This window comes from Strix aluco, chromosome Z (genome assembly GCF_031877795.1).
Source record: "Strix aluco isolate bStrAlu1 chromosome Z, bStrAlu1.hap1, whole genome shotgun sequence".
Taxonomy (NCBI): Eukaryota; Metazoa; Chordata; class Aves; order Strigiformes; family Strigidae; genus Strix; species Strix aluco.
Window position 1 is genome coordinate 10630079 of NC_133971.1, and position 26005 is coordinate 10656083.

A 26005-nucleotide genomic window follows, 5' to 3' on the forward strand; every position below is an offset into this window, starting at 1 on the left:
ATTGTGGTGGCTTTGGAGATGTGTTTGCCTTCTTAATACATGAAAACATTAAAATTCTGCTAGTTGGCCTAAGAATTTTGCCATTATAGCTCGGTCAAATCTTTCTAGTTTGGTTTTGTTTTCTGGGAATGCCATTTAAAATAGGCCCTTCTTCAGCTCAGTATACTAGGATGGAGAAGGGGTGATGGAGCACTAGAGAAAAGAGTAAGAAAAAAATGCACTGGAACTTTAGAAAATCATTAGTTATTTCCCAGAGACAAAGTTTTCTTCAACTCTTAATCAGCAACTGAAATCTTAATGAAAAAAAAGCCATTGAACATCAGTATAGTTAAATCACTTTTCTAAACAACCTTAAAGCCTCTCCTACAATACAGTCATCCTTTCATCCTTTACATATCCTGGTTTTGGTCTAGTTTTAGTTTGAATATGAAGCTTATTTGATCTTTTATCTCTTGCAATACGTAGTATTTAAAACAAAATTAATAACTTGAGTCTTTCTCACCTGCAGGGATTTATCCACAGATATATGGAACTGATAGAGCTTCAGTAATTCTAACCTGAGGTGTAGACGTGAATCTGTTGTTTATACCTGAATATGCTTGACAGCACCACATTCAAAGTTATCCCACTTCAGCTTTTTTAACGTAAGCCCTTTTGATAAGCTGGAGCAGCTACACGGGAGCAACAGAATCTGTTGCTCTTCACTTGGTAGTTGTAACACTCCAAAAAGTAACCTGTTTTACCTAAAGTGGAAAACGTGACACATTATAAACAAATACTACTAATACCGAAAAAAAAAAAAAAAAAAAAAGAAAAAAAAAGGCTTTTTAAAACAAGACTTTACAGAACATGCTCCAATAATAAATAACTTGCTTTTCTTCCATTTAGACTTCAGATCTCAATTCTGCCCCTAGTGTTTATTTTCTTACCCATATCTGATATCAGTCTGGGATCTCTTTCAGACTAAACTGATGGGCCATTATTCCTGCAGGATTAAGCCCCGCTACAGCAGACATGCCTGTTAAGTACACAAAGTGATATTAAACTCCTCAATATTTTTGATCACATGACAAATTTTAGATACACACACTGATTTTTACTCTGTTGCAATTGTTTTATAAATTGAAGTTGATGATTGTTAATAACACTTTCCTGCCTCATTTTGCATTATAACTTCAGCAAATACTATGTCTGTGTTATAGGGGAAAAATAAAGGAAAGAAGAAAAAACAGTAAACTGAGTGGTTATTTACATCAGTAGAGAAAAAAACACCACCAATAATATCATAGAATCACAGAATCATAGAAGGGTTTGGGCTGGAAGGGACCTTAAAGATCATCTAGTTCCAGCCGCCCTGCCATGGACAGGGACACCTTCCACTAGACCAGGTTGCTCAAAGCCCCGTCCAACCTGGCCTTGGACACTTCCAGGGAGGGGGCAGCCACAGCTTCTCTGGGCAACCTGTGCCAGTGTCTCACCACCCTCACAGTAAAGAATTTCTCCCTTAGATCTAATCTAAATCTTCTCTTTTCCAATTTAAAACCATCAACCCTTGTCCTGTCACAATACTCCCTGATAAAGAGTCCTTCCCCATCTTTTCTGTAGCCCCCTTTAAGGCCACTATAAGGTCTCCCTGGAGCCTCTCTTCTCTGGGCTGAACAACCCCAACTCTCTCAGACTGTCTGCATAAGGGAGATGCTCCAGGCCCCCTGATCATCTTCATGACCTCCTCTGGACTCTCTCGAGCATGTCCATGTCCTTCTTATATTGTGGGCTGCAGAACTGGACACAGCACTGCAGATGGGGTCACATGAGAGCAGAGTAGAGGGGGAGAATCACCTCCCTCGACCTGTTGGCCACATTTCTCTTGATGCAGCCCAGGATACTGTTGGCTTTCTGGGCTGCAAGCACACATTGCTGGCTCATATTCAGTTTTCCATCCACTGCTAACCCCAAGTCCTTCTCCGCAGAGCTGCTCTCAATCCACGCATAGACTAGCCTGTATTTGTGCTTGGGATTGCGTCAACCCATGTGCAGGACCCTGCACTAGGCTCTGCTGAACTTCATGAGGTTTGAACGGGCCCAGCTCTCAAGGTCCCTATCAAGGCCTATCAAGGTCCCTCTGGATGGAACATCCCTTCCCTCCAGCATGTTGACCGCACCACACAGCTTGGTGTCATCAGCAAACTTGCTGATTGTGCACTCAATCCCACTGTCCATGTCTCCAACAAAGATGTTAAACAGCACTGGTCCCAACACCGACCCCTGAGGAACAGCAATCATTACTAGGTCTCCACATGGATATTAAGCCGTTGACTGCAACTGTTTCAGTGCGACCATCCAGTCAATTCCTCACCCACTAAGTGGTCCATCCATCAAATCCATGTTCCTCCCATTCAGAGACAAGGATGTCATGTGGGACAGTGTCAAAAGCTTTGCAGAAGTCCAAGTAGATGACATCAGTTGCTCTCCTCTTATCCACCAATGCTGTAACCCCATTGTAGAAGGCCACCAAGTTTGTCAGACCCCTAGTGAAGCCATGTTGGCTGTCACCAATCACCTCCTTATTTTCCATGTGCCCTAGCACTGTTTCCAGGAGGATCCGCTCCATGATCCTGCCAGGCACAGAGGTGAGACTGACTGGTCTGTAGTTCGCTAGGTCGTGCTTTTAGCCCTTTTAAAAATGGCAGTTGTGCTTCCCCTTTTCCAGTCAATGGAAATGTCACTGGACTGCCACAACTTCTCAAATATGATGGATAGTGGCTTAGCCACTTCTGCCAGTTCCCTCAGGACCCGTAGATGCATCTCATCACGTCCCATGGACTTGTGCACCTTCAGATTCCTTAGATGGTCTTGAACCTGATCTCCTACAGTGGGCAGTTCTTCATTCTCCCAGTCACCGCCTTTGCCTACTGTATCTTGGGTGGTGTGGCTGGAGCACTTGCTGGTGAAGACTGAGGCAAAGACGTCATCAGCTTTCTCCATGTCCTGGGTAACTAGGTATCCCATTTCCTTCTGGAAATAGCCCACATTTTCCCTAGTCTTCCTTTTATCACTGATGTACCTATAGAAGATTTTCTTGTCGCCCTTGACATCCCTGGCCAGATGTAGTTCTATCAGAGCTTTGGCCTTCCTAACCTGATCCCTGACTGCTCAATTTTTCCATATTCCTCCCAGTCTACCTGTCCTTGCTTCCACCCTCTGAAGGCTTCCTTTTTATGTCTGTTTGTCCAGATGCTCCTTGGTCATTCATGAAGGCCTCCTGGAGTTTTTGCCTGACTTCCTCTTTGTTGGACTGTATAGCTCCTTAGCTTGGAGAAGAGGAACCTTGAATACCAACCAGCTTTCTTGAGCCTCTTTTCCTTCCAGCACTTTATCCCATGCTACTGTGCAAAGCAGATGCCTGAAGAGGCCAAAGTCTGTTCTCCTGAAGTCCAGGGTAGTGAGCTTGCTGTTCACCCTACTTGCTGCCCTAAGGATCTTGAACTCAATCATTTCATGGTCACTGCAGCCAAGGCTGCTCTTGAGCTTTATACTCCCCACCATCCCCTCCTTGTTGTGAGAATAAGGTCCAGCATAGCACCTCTCCTTGTTGGCTACTCTATCACTTGGGTAAGAAAGTTACCATCAACACATTCCACAATCCACATCATGGGTTACTTATGCCCTGCTGTGTGGTCCCTCCAACAGCTATCACAGTGGCTGAAGTCCCTCATGAGGACCAGGGCTTGTGAACGTGAAGCTGCTCCTATCTGTCTATAGAGGGCCTCATCCACTTGATCTTCCTGGTCAGGTGGTCTGTAGCAGGCTCCCACTATAATGTTTCCTGGCCCTGCTCTCCCTTTAATTCTGACCCATAAATTGGTGAGCTCCTCATCCATCCCCAGGCAGAGCTCCATGCACTCCACCTAGTCATTAACATAGAGGGTGACACCCTCTCCTTGCCTTCCCTGTCTGCCCTTCCTGTATCCTTCCATTGCAACACTCCAGTCATAGGAGCCATCCCACCACATCTCGGCGATGCCAGTAAGATTGCAGCCCTGCAAGTATGTGCATGTCTCTAGCTTCTCTTGTTTATTCCCCATGTTACGTGCATTTGCATAGTCATTTAAGTTGGGTCCCCGATGAAGTTGACTCACTGGCTGGAGCAGCTGGAATTCCTTTGTGCTGCTCTTCAGGTGCTCTCCTGCTGACCTGTGATCCCTCTCCAGGCTCTGGGCATCTATTGCTGGCACTGGCACCAAACTGGTAGGGGTAGGATGGACTGAGGTTCCCCTCCCCTTGCAACTTTAGTTTAAAACCCTCTTCACCAGCTTGGCAAGCCAAAGATGCTCCTCCTCTTCTCTGACAGATGGACTCCATCAGTCCCCACTAGACCAGGCTTCTCAAAGTGAGTCCCGTGGTGTAAGTAGCTGAAGACCTGGCTGTGGAACCTGTCCCATAACCATTTGTTTATTTGACAGATTTGACTGGCAATTTTTCTCCCTCCAACAGTTTTTTTTCTCCTTTCCAGTCTTTGCCCCATATTTTTCTGCCACATAGCCAAATCAAAGGTGGATATTAAAGCTATAAAAGTTAATTCTCTGACTCCTCTGAATTTCTGCAGTTCCTTATTTCTTAATTTGCATCTCTCACTCCACAAGTATTACGATGCTACTGTGCAACTCAATATTTGTAGATGAAAAATAATATCAGACTATTTTGAATTTTAACTTAAACAGATATTGACAAAGCCTAAGCAACTAACTAGTTTATTAGAAATACACAAAATATAGATAAGAGTTTTTTAATCTTACTGCCAAGTGTGAAAATCAAAGATTTTTCCATAAATGTGAAGAAAGTGCTATGAACAAAGTGTTATGCTATTAATGGTAAATCAAATTGTAGTGCTATTACGTATACTTAGTGACACAACAAACAGAAAGAAGGTAACCAAAGCAGGCAATTTGTTAGCCAGAAATTCCAAAAACATGACAGAAATTCTGCAATGACTTCAGTTACAGAATAGGAATAGATAACAGCTATAATGAAAAACAATTATTTAGGTTATATTTAAAATTTACTGAAGAAAAAAATCCCTTTCCTTAAGTATGTTGAGCCATAATGTCTTTCTAACAGGATACTCATACTTCACTTTCCTAAGCTATTCACTATAAGTGCAAAAATGATGATGCTGAACTAAAGTTAGGATAAGAGCTGTAGGACTTTAAATGCAGATGCCTAAGGTGGCTTTACATTGTTACCACAAACTGCTTTACATTGCTTTACATTATTACCATAACTCCTAAAGCTGCTATTTTGAGGGAAGTGACTTTGTCTGTAAACCTGAAGAGCTGGCATGAACAAGCTCACATCTTACTGAAACAGTGTGTACTTGGAAGCAGTTTTACTCTTACCTTTTATAGTAACATAACATTTAACAGTGAATTAAATGTTCCAGGATCAAAAAGATATATTGTACTGAAAGGAAATGTTACCTAAACCATTTAGAAGTATCATATGAGATAATGTTTACAATGAATTCCTAATAACATCCATTTATTTCTCTTTATCAAAGTTAAGAAGCTGGCATACTGCAGCTCCATCAGACAGTTCTGCACTGTAATAAATAATTTTCACTGACATTCTCTGCTTTTTATCCTCCTTCATTTAAACTTATATTAGCTATTATAAACTATAATCAAAATGACAAATTAATTCAAAATGAATGGTCTGAATTATGTAATATCTTCTTGGTCAAAGATCAACTATTCCTTTGAAAGGGTGAAGAGAGCGCAAATTTAGCAAATCTCTCTCTCAGCGGAAAGAGAGAGCACAGCTTTTCCAGGATTGTCTGCTGCTTTCCTTGCATCTTAAATCAGTCCCATTATACAGCTGGGAAATCTACATCTTGAAAGAATATCAGGGAAAAAGAGGCTGTCAAGTTTTGCATGCTAATAGCAGCCTGGGTGAATCTCTTATACTAACACCTAACAACTTTCTACTCTGAACTCCAGAAGAAAGAGTAGGCCATTGTGAAGAGCAGTCTGGGTCACACTTCCACTCTGTGCTGTGAAGTAGAATTTTAGATAAATAAAGTTTTCAGGGTGTGACTGTCTAAGCCGCATTATCCTGCCCTGCCAACCTCTGAAAAGTTATTACCAGTCTCACAGACTAAAGTATTTTCTTTAAAGCTCCTAGAGTCCAGGTGTTAGATGAAAGTCTCAAACTGCATCTTAAGAAAGCTCATGGCTTTTCTGGTTTTGGGAAATCCTTTAGATTTAACCACTTGAGGACAAGGAAAAAGAAGACTTTTTAAACAAACACTTGTGGTTCTCCAAGGCATAATTAAAGGCAGTTGGAGTTGACAATACTGTAATATAATCAAGCAGAATACGATATAGTCCAGTAGAAAACTGTGATCAGTTTATTTTAATGGAGAAGAAATGGAGTAAACCCTTCTTGATTTGGAGGCTACCATGGACCACCTGAGCCCTGGATCAAGGACCTCTCCAGATAAGTATTTTGTTCCCTCATATTCTGCTCCAGGGAGCAGGAAAGGTTGGCATCATGGACACTAGCCGTGTCAAGCGAGCTAGTCCCAGTTCACCACCTGGAAGGATTCCTGCGCCATTTGATTCACTGTGTAGATACAACCAAGCAAAAATCAGGGCCCTCACATGGCACTTACTAAAATACCAGCCCAGCACCTTCTGATAGCATCAAGATATGTGAAAAAGAGCTTTCACATCAAAATTTTACAGAAACATACAGTTTTTGACACTCAGCATAGGTAAGACAATCATATCATGGTATGATTATGTGTTTAACAGACACTACCTAGATTACTACATATTTCTATTTAAATTTTATATGGATTTGCAGGCTAACACTTGGTGTATTTTGGAGTCCAGAGTGAAAAGTATGCACAGCATAATTAAAATTTTATATCTTTTTATGATATGCTAACAGGGATAGCCAAGCAGGAAGAACTGTGACAGTGAAACTTAAGCCCTTGGTGGATCACAGAGGTATCTGTTTCTCTGCATGTGAGAATGAAATTTTGCATGTATCTTGAAACAGTTTTTTAATGAGATCTCACTACATTTTGCTATTGGCCCCAAGTATAAATGAGTATACCATCTGTATCATTAATATTCTTATCTATAAACAATAAATATTGTTTTGACATTAAAATGTGCTTGTATTTGCACATTTAAAACCACGCTGGCTAGAATTCCTTCTGTTTTCTATGATCCTGAGCAGAGTTTATCAGAAAACAGGACTACTATGTATTTTTCACGCAAAATTCAGATAAGCCTCAAAATATGCCATGTTCCAATACACTGTACTGTGTCACGTGGGATAGAGCTTAAACAGAGACTGTGGCCAAGAGGAAACATGGAACAAATAGTTTGCAATTTACATGCTCATTAAGACTGCATGATTCCCTTATTAAGGGAACCATCTGGATGCTGGGATTAATGTTAAGAAATTATATTAATATCTTTTTTTTTCCTTTCTATTTGAAATAGAAAATACATGCAAAAATCAGTATTTTGTTTCAGAAGGTTGACATGATTAACCATACACATTAGTATGATGTAAACTTCTTCCTGATTCTCAGGTGCCAATGACGCTTCTGTTCAGGAATGAAACACTTCCAGATATCTCACAGCAAATCCATGGGAGTGTTTTCCTTAAGACAGTGTTTAGAAGTAACTTAATTTTCTCCTCTGCCACCAGTAAAAGCCCAACTTAGTGGATTTTACTTCTACTGTTTTACAGACATACCCTAGTTTTCAAATTATTGATTTTCTAACAGTTCAGTCCCCGGTTCAGTGAAGCACAAATGATGTTGAAACATTTGGTTTGGCTTCCAAAGCATGATATAAAACAGATGAACTTTGTTGCTTAAAACAGCTGACTTCTCTGCTTTTCCCATTTAATGTCTGCATGACCGTATTTCCATTCTCTTTTTGTTTTACTATTAAGAGGAGCAAAAAGCAAGGAAAAATTATGCAATTAGATGGTTACCCAGAAGTTGAAACATGTTTCACACACTTAGGAAACCCAAGTAAATGTAAGATAATATCCACACCTATTAGAGTCATAGGAATTAGGGTCTGAGCAGCAGATCCTGCTCCATCTGCAATATTTTAATTCACAGTTACAAGTTCCATGTATTTCCATGTATTACCACATTTCATTTTATCAGAACAAAAACAGAACTTCAAACTGAACAGAAGAGACTAGAGTGTTTGTAATTTGAAACAAAACTAACCACAAAACAGCCAGCTTTGATGTACTGTTCCTTAGGCATGCATTCCCCTTTAAAAAGGACAAAAGCTTCAGCCATCCATCTATCATCCTTGTGCTCTGTACACCTAAAATGGTCATATAGAGAAGCAGAGAATTCACCATTTAAGAAACTGGCAAACTCTGGAGCATGAACTCCCTGTGTTTTTTCTGTGGGTAAGAAGCTTCTCACAGCAGATCTGATGTGGGCCAAATATAAATCCTGACAAAGCAAGTGTAAAGAAAGTAATTGAGGAGTGTCAACCTGCCCAAGTGCTTTTGTTTGGTGCTAGTACTTCTGTAGCAGCTTGTAACAAGGGCTGCAGGTGCATAGTCCTGTCTGGAAAGAGCTTGGGGAAGGAAAAGGTGCCTTCAGATGAAGTATCATGAGGACACTGAAATATCTGTTGCGACTCGCTTCCCAGCAGCTGCACATGAAGCTGGATGCACAAGGGTATAACTCATAGGGTATATTAGAATAATACAAAAGTAGCTTGAGCTGGAGTTATTTTTTATTTTTATTTTTGATATTTGTCTTTTTGCTTCACCTACATCTGTTATAATCAAGAAAATATGAGGCCTCCCATTCTCTATCTGGAGGCAATTATATCCCATTTAAGTAGTTTTGCTTTCTTCCATTTTAGGTTACTTCACTAGCTAAGTAACTTCAGCTAGTGTTAACAGTTTATCTGATCCTACTTGGGAGAGACGATAGATATTCTTAGGCTTTGCTCTCATTTGTTCTGCTGTGTCATTTTGTTTTTACAACTTCAACAGAAATTTGTACCAAAGCCTGTGAAAGCTAAGCCACTAAAGAGCTGAGTATTGACTGGAAATGTTGCAAAGGTAAAATAAATAAAGGAAAGCTGAGTTCATGTGGACAAACAATAATGTCGGTACTGTGTATTCAGCTTCTTCCTGGAAAACTTCTGACAGTTTGTTCACTTAATGTAGGATATATACACACACACACGTGTGTGTGTATGTGCATACTGTATATATAATACACACATATATAATGACCAACTGTATGAGTATGTTGATTGGCAGCATCTGTCTCCTGCTGCTGAGAACCCTGATTTCTGTGGTTGCTTGGATTCTGGGCAGCTTGCCTGAAAGACTTTCTAACCTTCTGACAAGTCAGGAAACCAGAAGAAAAGAGGCTATTAAAAAACCTAAATCACATTTTATATTTCATTATCTTAAAGAAAAGATTGTTCTTCACATAGAAAAATGTGCAAAAGTGGCTATTCATCACAAGGGATTTTTTTTTTCTTTTGGAAATGCAAAATTTCCAGTGAGATTGAAATTCTACCCGCTGCAAAGACCCCTGTTGCCTTCACTCAATCCTGTGTCCTTGTAAACTTCTCTCAGAGGAAGGAGAACAGGCAGACATGGAACAAGAGAAAAAGCACGTAATAATGGAAGTAAAACTATTCCAACAGGGTTAAAAACAGAATATCTAGTCTGACTGGTACAGACATTAACCAGGTATTTAATGGAATGGGAGGTTATTGATCATGACTCAAAATCAGTTAATCAGCTAATCTATTAAACTACATCAGAAAACAGATAGAGGACAATAATGGAAATATTGTAATGGAAATGTTATTAAAATTATATTTCCATGAGAATAGGAATATTGTAATTCATCTAGACTGTGTGTCCTCATCAGAAGTTCTGGATTTGCTTCTAGTCACTCTGCATTAGAAGGAGCATTTAAATAGGAAGACATGTTAAGAGATCTGCAACATGAATGATACGGACACTAAATTTTTCCATGTGAAAAGAGGCACTGAAAATATACATTAGTTAGAAAGCTCATGAGCAAGAGTGGTACACAAATATATAAACCAACATCTAACCCTTTAGCAACATAAGGTCGCAATACTACTTAAAATATTCCAAGGCAAAAGACAGCAGAATGAAGAAAGTCCTGCACATCACAGAGAGTTCACCTGTGGAAGTGTATGTCAAAAGATACTGCTGAAGCCAAAAATTCAGCAACTTTTTTATTAAAAAATGATCAAAATTTGGTGTGAATAAGTAAAATACCCAAGCAATACATACAGTAAGGAGAGTTTTGGAGTACTCATGCATAAGGAACTACTGAAGATGTTAAGGAAATGCCCCCTCAAGGAAGATTATACTGTAACCAACAAGTTTCATACAGTTCTCTCTCAAATGTCTGCTGCTGGCTGTTGTCACAGACCTGATTAGATGGCATGGACCACACCTGTGATGAAATATAACAACGCTTCTACGGATGACACCAGACTGGTGTGCCAGACCTTTCTAGGTGAGCAGAAGTCTCTCCCTTTTTGTGCCTCTTCATCTCCTTTTGTCTTTTTTGCCTCACGAAGAAAGGTGCATTAGAGCCTCAAATTACCTTTTAGCATACTGAAGAAGTTTTTAATTAACATTCACATGTGGCTTTCACAGAGACAACTGAAACATGAAATGACCTGTAGATATTAGTGGTTTCTGGGACTCAGAAATAAATGTTATTTATTAGTTCCAATAAGAAATTCCATTTTTTCAATTTCTTTTGCAATTAGAAAAGTTATTCAGATCCACAATGGACATAAACATATTCTGCAGTGGCATAAAATAAACATTGTTAAGTTACCCCCATACCATTTTTCTTCTTGTTTAATGCAGTATCTAGAAATTAATTACATTTTGACCTGGTACATGCTGAACTAGTGTCAGCTTGTTCTTGATGTATTCGGTATCAGATTGAATGATAGGTCTATTTATAGTGCTCCTAGAATTTGTTATACATCAGGGAATTGCAAGTCAGATAGTCCTGACATTAACATAAATATCCATGGACATCTACAATTTGTAAATCAAACTGAGTATTTCCTGGTGTTTATGGCTAGTGTAATCTTTTTCTGCATCTAAAGGGATGCTAATATATGCTCCCAACCTAATCTGGAAGGCCAGCTTTGCATGGGGATTGTTTCAGCCACAAACAGCAAAGCCCAACCATTTATTTATTGTAAACCATAGCAACATTAGTCATCATAATTTACTTCACTGTGTGTAAAAGCACATTTCCTGATGGTTATTCATACATGGCTTAGGCTGTTAGAATGTACTTAAGCATAAATTGGAAAAAAACTTGTTGATAAAATACCTACAGATATACTTCAGTTTTCTGGTTATTTCACACTAACTACATAACTTCCAAGGCAGTAGCAAGAACAGCAAAATCTGACAGAATAAGCACTCTGGTAATGCTAGTCCAAATCAGCAATAAGAAACACTGACAGACTCAATCTGTCCCACTGTGATAGACTCACTCAACTTATTTGTGTGAATCAACTATGTCTGAGAATTTTAAGCAAAACCTGAAACTTCTGTTTTTTTCTTGGTGTTGGGGACCTATGGACTGGGACTTGACTTGCTGAAGTTTTAGGAAATGTTGTACGGACTTTTTATATTTAGTCATTATCAGGGACTCTCTAGGCCGTTTTGTCAAGGATGTAAATCTGCAGCAATACCAAGAGTCAAGTATGATTCACTTGCACCTGCTTTCCTATTGCTACTTAACCTGACTAGCAATATGCCTTGCTATTTTGCCACTTTTCCTAAGATTTCAAATTAACATAACCAAATGTCTGAATTGCGAATGATGATAATTTGGCATGCAGATCTGTCTAAAATAAGTCTGACTGAGACTCAAAACATAATTTAATGGTGACAGGGCATACTCTGAATTACAGAATTTCTGAGCTGAATATGAAATCAACTGTGTGACTCATCACGTTCACTAGAAAAGTCCACACTTATGCATTCAAATATTTTATTTCCCAGACAATGTTGAATGACTAGTCAAAAAGAACCAAACTAGTTCCAGTGTGCTGGGACTCTAAACTCTAACAAATAAAATAATAAAATTTAATCTGGTTTTTATTCTCATTTCATTACAAGGCTTATAAGAAAAAAAAATATTACACTCTGCTCACTAAGAAAGCTTTGACATCATTAAGAAATCCCCTTAGAGAGGGATTCCTGAAAATTGCTGTTTGAGAGAAAGATTCTACTTTCCAGCCCTGCTCTGGAGAGTTTAGTGGCTTGGAGTACAATTATCTGGCAGGAGGGAATCTGCCTCCTTATGTACAAATGCCGTGAGCACCTGGCTGCAGAAGTAGTGCTGGCAGTAGCTTCAGACACATGACCATTCCTCTTGTCCAGGGACATATGCCAGATGGCAGCCAAAGAAGAAAAACAGAAAGAAAGCAGAGGAAGGAACAAAAGAAGCTCACATAAAATAACAAAGAACCTTTCTTTCTCTTTCACATGAAGATATAGGCTTCATGATTACTGTCTCACGAAGTGTATCTTCATAGTTAACAAAATGAAGATATAGTTCTGACACTGCAATAATTTAACAAACTTATTAATTCTTTGATTATTCAATTTAATGCATATTATTGTCAGTGTCATTTCTCCATAACACTCTTTTTACTTAGGAGCTTACAATCTCTACAAAATTGTCTTCACAAACAGGTTTACTCAGCAGATTTTCACTCCAGAGTTATTCACAAATCCTTCTTTGTGTAAAAAGACTTAATGAACAGCCAGATAATCGGGGCAGATCCTGCTGCCTCTGGAGAATCTTCTAAGTGGTCCTGAGGACCTGTCGTTAGGTCAGTGAGAGGTGTAAGTGTTTAGCATCTATCAGGATTTAGTGTCTTATAACATGTCCTTATTCATACATTTCAGTTATGTGCAGGACATTTTGATAGGTGCTTTAGTTCTTCATCCATGCACGATGGGATTTAGAGGTCATGAAGAAGGCTGCTGTCTCCGTCCATTCTTCAGAGGTCTTGGGAGGCTCTAAAGTGTAACTGTGCTACTATTAGGACTCAGTTTTTACAGTCACATCTAGTGGTATTTTCCTGAGCAAAGCTAAATGCAGCAGGAAACATGATTCCTGTCTGCATTTCAGGAAATGAGGTATGCTTCAGTTCAGAGAGACTCAAGGCTTTGAAAAGAAAGGGGGGGAAAAAAAAAAAAAAAAAAAAAAAAGAGAAAGGAAAAGAGGTGAGCTTCTCTGTGAGTTCTGGAAATATAATAAAGATTTACAAATATTTTGTTTGTATTGGACTAGAAGAATGTTCGTCTGCCAGAGAGCAGAATGGGCACACCTCCCTACAAAACTAAACAACCCTTCTCCTTCTCCAGCCTGCAAAAATATACTGAAATTGTGAAATGATTTGGTGGTCTCCTGAGTTTCCTCATCTGTGAAGTACCCACTCCTGGCCTTGGTTCTACATCTAATGCTGTGAATACTTGCACTTCTGGTGTATAGTGAATCGTAAGTGAATCTCTACCAGTTTTTTTGGTCTGCTTTCCTGGTTTTGCTCAGTGCAATTTGCTGAGGCTTTAACCTATGGTTTATTTGATGGGAAGGGCAGAGGAGGAGGAACTCTAAGTGACTGCACTGCATTCCAGCTCTTCCTAGAAAAACTGCATTGTCTCAAGGCATATTTTTTTCCTACTCTGGGAAAGCTTGCGTTAGTCTGGCTCTTCCACCACCTTCTGAAAGATGCAAATCCCAGCACTTGCTGATCAGCAGAGAAACTCAAAACACTATTGACTATAAGGGGACATCAACGTATCACAGAATCTCCCAGAAATGAAATATGTAAATTAAAACATAATGGTCCGTTTAATTAACAGATTCTGAGTATCCCACTATGGTTTTTGCCCAAAACGTAGCAAAAGAAATGTTAAAATCATGGCCAACTTCACAATTTAAATTAAGATTATGAAGTAGAATAGAACAGCATGGTTTGCTAAACAATGTTCATCATGGAAAGCCTGGATGGTACTATCAGGTATTCAGTTTTAGAAACCAAAGCCCCTTGACATCAGATAGTTGAGTGACGTGAGCAGAGCTGTCAGTTGACATAAACAAGGTTATTAAATTACACGGGGACCGAGTACAGTAAAATTTTGTAGTAGATTTCTAAATATAACCTACAGTGAGAATGGAGCCATGGCAGTGACATGGTAATATGCACATTAAGGATTTGTAATCCTCTTCTCAGTCAAAACTTAAATAGTAACAACAAAAATGGTTCACATTCAATAATGCAGCTATGACCCAGTTTTTATAAAATTATCTTCAACCTCAAGCTAATTCTTTAAAGCTCCTGAGAACAAAGATATAACACTTTCTGTATGGCAAGACAAAATTCATTCACACCTCTGGACTTTAGAGAAGAGTTCCTTGCTTTTTATTTTTATTAACAACTTTTAAGATTATTTTCACTTTGTTAGATTGAAAAATTAGACAATGTGCTATATTTACATAAGTAAAACATCGGAATAATCAGATCCCATATTAACATGCTACTTGAAATATTTATCTTTTTGTTTCTGAAACATTGATAAAAGTTTGCAAGAGAAACATGAGTAGCTTTATTCAAGAAAAAAAAAAATCCGTTATAAGAAGACTGTCTTAAGAGAATCTCAGCTAAATTATATGATCTAGTTTTGAACTTTTAGAAACTATCATAGATACCATCTTTTTATTCTCTATTCAAATCCCTTTATCTGTTATTATTATTATTAGTTATAAAAACAGCTCCCTCTGTATGAACAACCTCACTTTTGCAAAAGAAAACACAGAGAAGTTGGACTGTACCTAGCCAGGTTTTTTTTACAGTATTCATAGATAGTGACTGCTATCCTATATAAAGTATTTATCTCATGCATTTGATATTGTACACGTGTGCAAATAAATGTGACTGTTGCATCAATTAATGTTAAAAAGTTATCATTAAAATGACATATAGTTAGTTCTTCAATGTGTTATATACAAATGGGAGGATCTTAAGAATTTTATACTTGAAAATTTACATTTCATCTATTAGATAAAACCAAGGAGGTTGGAAAACAAGTATTGGTTCAATTGCAAAAAGCAGTATGATAAATAATGGAAAGCGTACTTTGCTATTGTTATTTTTAAATAACAGCTAGGAAAAAACAGAATCTGCATGGTCTTCTCATTGGTTATACTTATAAAATGGTGATCACAAAAATATTTAGCAAACATGTTTTTCTGGTTATACAAAAGCCCCTCAACTATAAATATTAATTCAGACTTGGTATGCTGTATCAGTGTGTCATATCTATAACTATGTTTACTTATAATAAGTAAAGCTAATATTTAGAATTAAAATTTTTATAGGAACACTGACACAAATGTTAATCTACCTTTTCCCTGACTTGGAGTGCAAAAAAGATGCAAAATTATTATTTACTTGAAAAGTGCAGTTTCACAAACTTCCATGATCATTTACTCATAATATTTTCCAATCACACAGAAAAAATTACTATTTTCTTGATATACATGTTCAGCAAAACCTTTATGAGCTCGAGAGTCACAATTAATACAAGACATTTCCTAATTGTTATATACTATAATCCTATAGAAGTATAAAAGAAGAGCCACAGTTGCAACTATTATCCCCGTCAATTACACCGTATGTCACTAGAAGAGATACCTGTAGGACTTCAAAAAGCGAAATCTCATCTTATTTCTTGAAGACGGACGAGGGATATAGGCTCCAAAAGGATCCCACAGAAAGGCCATTGGCAAAGTTAATTCTAAAATAGTCTAAAAAATATATCCTTGAGGGGAAGCAGGATAGTTGTGCTGGAGGTGCCCCGCACTAATCATGAAGCACTTGTAACTGTGTAAGGGAACGTCCTTTTGCTATGGTATGCTTTGGCAGAGATGTGGCTGGCTGAGAGCACAGGCTAGAAGGGATAACTGGGATTTCCTGCTGCATGAGACTTGCCCTTTGCATGAACGTTTCTTATATTCAGGGCTCTTATCACATTATTCAAGTGAGAATTCTTACCATAAACCTTTGGATAGTTATAGCAGCCACTAAAGAGGACAGACCCATAGAACTAAGGCAGACCAGAAATAGCTAGTGCTCTGATTATTCACTACTGCCTAAAGGGCTTCAAACTCTTAACAGTCTGTTGAATGTATTTTTAATATGGATTATATTTGAACAGTCTGTTTTGGCTGGCATCAGACAACTAAGGAGTAAGCACAAAAAAACCCCACACCCGCAAATAAAACCCCACCAAAATCTGCTACATTCCCCAGTGTGTCCCTCCCAGCACAATAAGGAACTAGTAACCAGGGAGTAAAACTGATATTGAAAACCTGCAAACCCCTCAATTGCCTCTTTGTTTAATTCTTAACTCTCTTCAAGTGTGTCTTCCTTCCTCACAGTTTCTGAAGAGAATCAATTTATAACATTAAGTAGCTCTTCTGAAAGGGCTTAATCATCTATGAGAGATCAGCCACTCTAAGAAGCTACGTCTCAGACTGGTAGATAATTTTCAGGCCTCTTGGCAGCTTTTCTCAAAGACATTGCTACCTGTACTGAATTACTTTCAGTGACTTTGAGAATTGAACTCAGTTCCCTACTACCTGAGGTCATTGCAGTTTGGTGTCTTTTGCTGTTTTGGTTTTTTGTTGTTGTTGTTGTTATTGTTGTTTTTAATTTTTATTTTTAATTCCAGCCCCAACTCTTGCATGCAATTGTTTCAGCCTAGTGCTAGTAGTGTTGAAGGTAAATAATAGCCTACAATTCAATTCTGACACCAACTAAGGTCATGCCAGGGAGGCCACCATTATTTCCTCTACCAACTCTGAATGTGGCTATGATCTCCCAGCACTGGTAAGCAGAGAATTCTCTAATTCAGGTGATCTTTGAAACAAAGCTAACCCAGATATTTTTATTCGTAAGAAAGGAGATGGAGGAGAAATTGAGTATTCACCCTGAGCAAAGTTAAAAATTAAAATTTAGGATTACTCAGGTCTGAACTGGCAAAGGTCATAGAAATAGAAAAAAAAATTCCAGGGAATAAATTATGTCTATCAATCAACTATCCAGTGAAATGTACTATTTTAATGGTAAAGGGTACAATGAGAAACTATACCCTTCAGAAAAATTATACTATAACTGGGTACACTTCGCTCTTTCGAGGAACTATTTTACCTCTGTTACACTGACAAATGCACTGCAGAGTCAGCTGACAATAAATCTCTTCACACCATGAAATAAGTTGTGAGATCCATAGGTGAAATCACTGTTTCCAGGCCAAAACTCACATTATTTTTGAGCAGTTTAAAGAACATACCATATAATTAAATCATAATAATATAGCATCTAGTTTCCACCGGAATAGAGTTGTGATCATTCCAACAATGGTTAGTAAGGTGCTCTCTGGGTATCATAAGTTATACTCTTCTTCACAATCATGTATCATTAAAATTTGAATGATTAATAGATTATTTGAAACATACCTGAATGATAATGTGAGCTTTGCTAAAATAAATGTTTCTCTTCTGGAAAATAAATCCAGGGTAGGCTGCATTTTTGTAATTATATCCTAAATAACTTAATATTGCCAAGTATGTTTCCTTTTCACATTGTGTTTCTAAAAAGGATTTTGTACAACACATTAATACAGCAACAACATTTGTTTTTTCTTTTTTTAATAATGAAAACTGAACCAAACATGCTTATTATGAGCTCTCTTTCCTTCTCCTTAGTGCCCTTCCTTCACTATTACACTGGTTTATTGCTAATGCAGCCAACCACAATAAGGTCACAGAAATAAGCTTCTTACAAGATTACTAAAGACTAAATTTATAACTTGATTTCAAAACCACTTATTGTCACTGTACAGTGTCATGCAGTGGATCATGGTATCAAAACAAATCATAGTGTTTATGGAAATGCAAGGAAATGAAGGAGCGAATAATTCTGTAATACACCTTGACTTTTAGAGAAGACGCTAGGCTCTTCCTGCCTATTTTCTTTTTGTTCAGACACAAAGAAAATGTTTCCAGAAGCACTCAAAGAACATAAAATGATTTCACATTAAGTAGTTATTTATAGGCAGTACTTTATGGAAAAAAAGAGCTCAATAATGTGAGTAAAAATATCTAGTTTTATATAAAAGATTATCAATTATTGCACACAGTGATAATTCAGACCTCTTATAGAAATACAAACTGTAACAAACATACATGGTGCGGTATCTTTGACATTCTATGCAGTTTTGTGATTGCAACTTTTGCCCTACATTTCTGACAGATTTTGGGATATCAGCTTCACACTCCTAGCTGATCAGTGACACCACTATAGTATGTTATTATTGACGGCTTCAGGTTTACAGGATCTACAAAGAGGGACTTATTGAAGAAACATTTCTTTTACTGTTCTCCCAGGTTTTAAACTACTGCTATTTAGAAAAGGTACAGAATCACAGAAATGTCTAGGTTGGAAAAGACCTTGAAGATCATCCAGTCCAACCATTCACCTAACACTGACAGTTCCCAACTACAGCATATCTCTAAGTGCTAAGTCAACTTTACTCTTAAACCCCTCCAGGGATGGGGACTCCACCACCTCCCTGGGCAGCCCATTCCAACGCCTAACAACCTGTTCTGTAAAGAAATGCTTCCTAATACCCAGTCTAAACCTTCCCTGGTGCAACTTGAGGCCATTACCTCTTGTCCTATCACTTATTACTTGGTTAAAGAGACTCATCCCCAGCTCTCTGCAACCTCCTTTCAGGTAGTTGTAGAGGGCGATGAGGTCTCCCCTCAGCCTCCTCTTCTCCAGACTAAACACCCCCAGTTCCCTCAGCCGCTCCTCGTACGACCTGTGCTCCAGACCCTTCACCAGCTTTGTTGCCCTTCTCTGGACACGCTCGAGTAATTCAATGGCCTTTTTGTAGTGAGGGGCCCAAAACTGAACACAGTCATCAAGCTGCGGCCTCACCAGTGCTGAGTACAGAGTACAGGGGTAAGATCATTTCCCTGTCCCTGCAGGCCACACTATTTCTGACAGAAGCCAGGATACCATTGGCCTTCTTGGCCACCTGGGCACACTGCTGGCTGATGTTCAGTTGGCTGTCAATCCACACCCCCAGGTCCCTCTCTGACTGGCAGCTCTCCAGCCACTCCTCCCCAAGCCTGTAGCGCTGCTGGGGGTTGTTGTGGCCCAAGTGCAGCACCCGGCATTTGGCCTTAATGAACCTCATACAGTTGTACATATAAATGAATAGCAAAATAGTATTTTTCATAATTAAGAATGTGAAACTTAATAACGAACACAGAAACCTACATGAAATTAGACTCTTTTTTGGTCAGCTGAAATCATGTAGCTCTTGGTAGTAAGCAGGTCTGGTGATAAGCACAAATATCTTTACAGACTTGGTTCACATTCCCAGCTGTGCCCTGATGCATTTTAGAACTCAGAGGGCCAAGTTTTACCCCTAAATTCCTCTCAATGTATCCAATGCTCAAACAATTGCAGCTTCAAGGGGACTGTGCCGAAGAGGCTTGCCAGTGGTGGTGATGGTGTTTTTGCAGAGATCTCCACTTTACTCTAACCCATCGGGACGTGTGACAGATTGTGCTGTTCAGCAGAGCGTGTGACAGAAGTATAGCCGGCACCTGGACACTATGATTCCTAAGATAGTTTTTTTAAGTAGCCTCCCCCTCATGCCTTGATCTCATTGGTCAGGTGCAACTGTACCAAACTCCTAGGTCAGCTTCATCAACCTCATTTGATACGTGTCATCCTGAGTGGGTGGTGGGAGGGATGTTACAGTGGCAGTGCAGGGGGCCCAGGGGATGCAACACAACCAACAACCTCTTGAACAATACAGGAAAATGGACAGGACCACTAGTTCCTGTTTTGACAGATGAAGTAATGGTAGAGGTTCGAAACTGAAAAAAACAATTGAGGTTATTACTTTGTGTGGCAAAATAATGGAAGATTGGCAAGGAGAATTGTAAACACGCTCAAGTAACCTGCAGCTGGGGTGCTGAAAAACACATATATCATACCAATTGTTATTTGTCCCTGTGTGTTGGACAAGCAGAAGGTGTGTGTTTAGATAGCACAGAACTGTCATAGACTTTGAGGCATGCTGTTGAACATGCTTGAGATTCCTGTCTTGCTATGGGAAAGATAAAAGCACAGTGGTAAACTATGCCTGCAAGAATCCCTGAAATACAGGTAAAAACAGCAGGTTCGGTGATCCTCTAGCATGGACTGAGCTCTGTGTTGCCTGCATCCCTGCTTGCGTGCCTCTGTCTGGGTGCTGCTTCGGGGATCCCCTGGTTGGTGAGGTAATGAAAATAAATTTACTCTTTGCATTTGATCCATGTTTTTGTTGTTGTTCCTGTGTCCTGCCTGTGCTGGCTCACACACTTTGTAAATTGTGAAAAGCAACAGGGCTTTCCTGCATGCTCCCTTTGTGGCTCCTGCATAGTGCGGTTGTGCTCCTTCCCCAGGCAGCCTTCCCAAAGCCTCTGCCCTGCATGTTGGTGTACTGTATGCAGTGCTGTACTTTGAGAAAAAGGATGTTACAGTTACTATTGCGACAATGGCAATATATAAACTTTTTTGTTTAAAAAATGCTTATTTATCAACAACTGGAAATTCTTGAAAGAGTTCAAAGTGGGGTCATTACAGTGGGCAGAACGGTTTACATTAGTATACAGTATTTTACAGATGTTTCTCCCAGAGTTATTCCTTCTGTTTTCAAACACTGTCTGATGGTTTAATTGGACATCTCCAAACAAAATGCCACTGAATATTATGTACCTAAATTCAAATATTTACTCACTATTTCAAAGAGCTGGCTTACACAACCTGAATTCTAAACAGTTTAATAATATTTATGCATATTTTATTACAGACATTTTTCCCACTCTTTTTCCTCTCTCTTGCTGTTATCAAGACAGGAATGAAAGACAACTGACAAAACAAGAATTAGGAGTAAGACATTTGAATATAGGATAAACTTGCATTTTAATTTTTCCCAGTAACATGACATGGTCCAGAGTTTCATATAGAACTACCTCAATTAGAGTTTATGCTGGAAGGCTAAAAACACATGAGAATTAAATAAAATTATTTTTTGCATTTCATTTAGTTGTTAGATAACATGAAGTTTATTTCTGTAAAATTTCTTCTAACTTGCATTTTTTATATTATTTCTGCTCAGACTGTTGTATTGCCATGACACAGGTATTTTCTTCTGAAATAACTATCCTGACTTTCAAGTATTCCTTTTCCACCTGAAAAAAGAATCACTCCAGCAGAAAACACCCTGCTTAATTCTGACTTTGATTAATAAACTTAAAGACTGAACTTTCAACCCCTTAAAAGGCAAGTCCATTTTCTTCAGTCTTTCATTTTTTCCATTACTCTGATTTATTTTAACAGGTCAGAAAGTCTGAATATATTATTAATGATACCAGCTTGGCCCTGTTAATGTTACAGTGAAAAAAAATCACCAATTATTTCACTGGGACTAAATATCAAGAAAAATGCATGTTCTGACTATATTTTGTTAAGATTAAATAATATTCTACCCAGGACTATTATCTCTTTCCACTGCAAATTCTTTCTGATTATTATTACTTATCATCCCTTGTTGACTTTAATGCTTAATTCTGCAGCCCTTGTTTCTGTATCCCTTGTTGGCTCTAATGTTTAATTCTGCAGCCCTTCTTTCTGTAAAAAATCTGCCTTATAGATGGAAATATTTCTGTAAGACCTTTTCACTTGACCAACAGTTTCTGAAGTGGTTTGTAGTACTGATACTATTCCTGAGGTTGGAGCATTCACAAGAATGTTTTCCTGTAAGAATTTCTTGGTGATTTTTAAAGAGTTAGCATAGCCTGCAGCCTTTCTGTCAAAAGAGCAGTTCTAGAGTCTTTTACACATCTATTCTACTATAACTGTAAACTTCCAACAGTTCAATTATCTCCCCGATTCTTGCAAAACCATAAAATTTTGTGGAAATCATACAGGGTTAAAAATTGTCTAGATGGAACACATACAAACATGCATGTACAAGCATGTACTCACTCACACATTAATTCTGTGAATAGGAAATAAAAAATTCTGAAAGCATAAAATATCTGAGCTTTGCTCCTTCAGTAACTTTACAGTAACGTAACTTTTTGCTAGTGCTAGTTTTACAGATTATAATATAACCTGATGTGACATGCATGTATGAAGTGTTCTGTCTCATCAGTCATGGACTATTTGTGCCCTCTCATATATATGTTGTGTGGAAATTATTGATAAATAGAGGTGACTAATTTAAAGTGAGAGAAGGTTTGGTGCTCTTATCATTGCTACTAAACCCATGCAATGAAGCAGCAAGGTCTCGCTCAGAAAGTAAAATGAATGGGTCTGTGCTGGAAGCAAATCACATGGAGAGTTAAATGTATATAAGATTTAAAAAGTGTGAAATTCTTTCCTAGAGATTAAAGTACTAATACCGGAGAGCAAGAATAGAGATGTCAAAAATGTACCAGCCTAAAACTTTCATTAAACATGCATACAGACACTATCTAATATAGGTGACAGATAGTAAGTATCAAGAAAGGAGTATCAGAATGAAAGCCAGGAGAGACCTGAGCTCAGAAGCAAGTTGGTTTAATCATGAAGGAAAGGAAGGTGCTAGATCAGGAAGGAATATTAAGGCTACTGAAATGTGTCTAGTCAAGTTTTCTATGGAGTTTGCACAAAGAGCTTTTACTGAGAAAGGGTTTTTTTCTGAATTCGTTGGTAACTCCTGCAGCCTGTGCAGGCAGATGTTATCTTTGGTACAGAACTGTATGTTCATCTGTGGCCATTACACAAGCACTGCACAATGATCTGCTGCTTAAAGAGTTACAAACTATAAAATTCTGTAAAATCCACAATCAAAAGTATTGTTTTTAAAAAGGTAGATGGATTCAATAACATGTTGTATAGAAATGCGCTTATTCCTGATAATTTTCCAATAAACTGTGTGACCTGTATTTACCAAAAAAAAAAAAAAAAAAAAAGTAATTACAAAACAAAGAGATACTATCCAATGTATGTTGTGGTCATTATGTTTTAAATCATTGCTTAAATCAAAGCTCCTCTATTTATCTATTCTTTCAAAGGATGCTGATATACTTCAAGGACAAATGGTGTCTCAAGAATTACTGAGGAACCTAATTTTAGTACAAATGAAATTGAAGAGCTTGTGTAAATGATTACCAGGCACCTTTGACTCATGTTTGGAGCTGTCTCATTGGAAGGGGATTTCACAAATAAGCAAAATGTATATTCAGCAAATTACCTAGGAAAGCTTTCGGTTGTTCCTAGGGACATTAAACAATTCTATGACTCCTCAAAGACCTGTCAGAGAATCATGAATTAAAGTCATTCCTTACCCTGAACACTTCCAATCCTGTTTTTAGTGGGATTTCAAGAACTATTTGGCAGGAACCCATTCTACTTCTAGCTGACTGCATCAGAAGTGGCATCAGAGCCACTTAGATCAGAGCTAATTTGAGAAGTCCTGCCTTAGGACAAGGGCAAAAACGGGACAGCTTTGGACAGTACTGAAATGTAAAAGAAACAAGCTAAGTTTATAGTCTACATTTTAATTTACGGAATTTACTGTTAACACATACAAGAAATCCTGTTTGCATCATGTATAGTATTGAGTGATCTTTTGTAAAGATGGAAATAAAGATCCTACTTTAATGCCTGAGCACAAGAAGATAGAATTAACATTGCCAGCAAGACTTGGGAAATCTGACTCTGAAAGTCTTTGCAACTCAGCCTTGCTTGTCTGGGTGACAGTTAAAAAAGCATGTATCAATTCTCCTGATGCTCAGATAAGCAAGTTAATCTATCTCTCAATGATGATAGACAATATTTATAGGTGAGTTGTTAAATGAGGACACATGTATTATGTATCAAAGTCTTATTCAAAAGAAAGAAACAATTAGAGAAAAGGCATTAGGGCTGCCAGGTTCCATTTGCTAGAGTATTAGCAAACTGTGGTTTTGTTTTAGCCCCCATGAAAAATATAACCCGTGAAAATGAGTAGGGTGAAATAGTAGTCAACATGGCAGAAAAACCACTGGAAAAACCCAGAAGAGTTGCCTGTAAGAAAAGAGTGGAGGTAACTCTCCTGTCTAAAACATGTAAACATTGATTTAAAATGCAAGCTTCCCAGGAAGCACTAAGGTTTTCCCAAATAAACTGACTGAACTGACATACTATATATTTTTATTCAAAGAGAACCTTATTTGTGAAACTACCTATTAAATATCACTTTAAATATTCAATTTGTTTTGTTTATTTAAATGCAAATTATCCACCTGGAAGTAAAAAGTATTTTCTCATTTAACAGAAATGGATGCTGAAGTAGGGAACTTAGATGATTTAACCTAAACCAAAAAGGAAATCAGTAGCTGAACTAAGACTGGAATCTTGCTTAATACATGACTCTAATGTAATCAAAACCTGAAATAATATAAACTGCATCTTTAAACAAGGAATTATGCTGCAGGTAGGAAAAAGTATTATATTATATATATACTATTTTTTCAGTGTATTTATCCAATTAATTTTCTCCTTAAGTCTTTGAAAATTAAACCAATTATATTTATAATTCATTCCTTTAGCTTTAGTGATATATTTAGTTGCATAGTCCTAACACAAGAATTGCAATATAAGATGATAAGAACAGTTTTATTTAGATTTTATATACAAACTATTATCATCAAGTTCCTAACATAAATAGTGAGAATTAACTTACAGAAAAGGATGAAATAAAGACGCAATGCTTGGCATTGCAGGTTACCCTAAAAGCCGAACAGATCCAAAGGTAATATTAGACCATTTGTTGTTGTAGGGGACTGAAGAAAATTCCCTACAATGAATTTACTGAAGGTTTCTTGAGTGAAATAAAAAATGACACCATACTATAGCATAACAGTTTTGGTGACTTCATGTTCAGAGCACATTAAAACTGCAAATAAAGTTGTGAAGTTATCAAGTGACATGGTCTTGGACCATCTGCTACAGGTGACCCTGCTTGAGCAGGGGAGTTGGACTAGAGGATTTCCAGAGGTGTCTTCCCACCTGAGTGATTCTGCAATGCTATAAACCAATCCTACTTCCCATAGGTTTTGAGATCACAAAAGCTAGGGGATTTCAGAAGTGCTTTAACTTGCTTGGAAAGCATTTCTCTCTCTAGAAACATGCTTTCATGCCCTCTAGTGTTCAAAATAATAAAAACTGTTTCTCCCACTTTGATCAATTACATCTAATATAATAATAACACATCCTTAACTAGGTCATTATTCTGATCAAGAGAAATAGTTCAGATTGTGATCAAAAGAAGGATCAAAGAGAACTGTTTGTTAGGTTAGCTGATCTTTCAGTAAGACAAAATACTGTAGTCAGTTCAAAGATACAGTGGTTCAATTATTCTAGCGTAACGGCAGTGAGCAAAATGCAGAGCTACATTGAGACAGCTCTTTCTAAATGGAGCAACTTCTGTGTATCTTGCAAGAGAAACTTCATGTGAAATATATAGTAAGTTGCCTATTGTTCAGATGATTGATTCACAACACACAAGGAATTGAAGCTATAGTTCAATGATGAACTATCACAAATACTTCATTTGCTAAATTTAAAGAAAACAATTATAAACATCTTCACAGAAATCATCAGTAGATTTTAATAGGACTTAACACTATAAGATTTATTTTGTAACAAATATTTTACTATGACACAGAAGAGGATGAACTTACACATATAGGGACAAATGTTAAGCAGTAAATGTTAAGCAGTTCTAAAAAATACTAGCT

General features: G+C 37.9%; 1 protein-coding gene across 4 annotated transcripts in view; it reads right to left on the reverse strand.

The window, feature by feature from the left end:
* PDE4D (phosphodiesterase 4D) overlaps positions 1–26005 on the reverse strand; it is a 422326-nt gene that overhangs the window by 169644 nt on the left and 226677 nt on the right. Inside the window, exon 1 of one of the 4 annotated variants that reach the window (XM_074812001.1) lies at positions 15804–16026. The exons of the other annotated variants lie outside the window; for them this stretch is intronic. Coding sequence (XP_074668102.1) covers positions 15804–15892 — 89 coding nt within the window. The 5' untranslated portion in view covers positions 15893–16026. Of the gene's footprint in view, positions 1–15803; positions 16027–26005 lie in introns of those variants that run through there. 4 annotated transcript variants of the gene reach the window in all.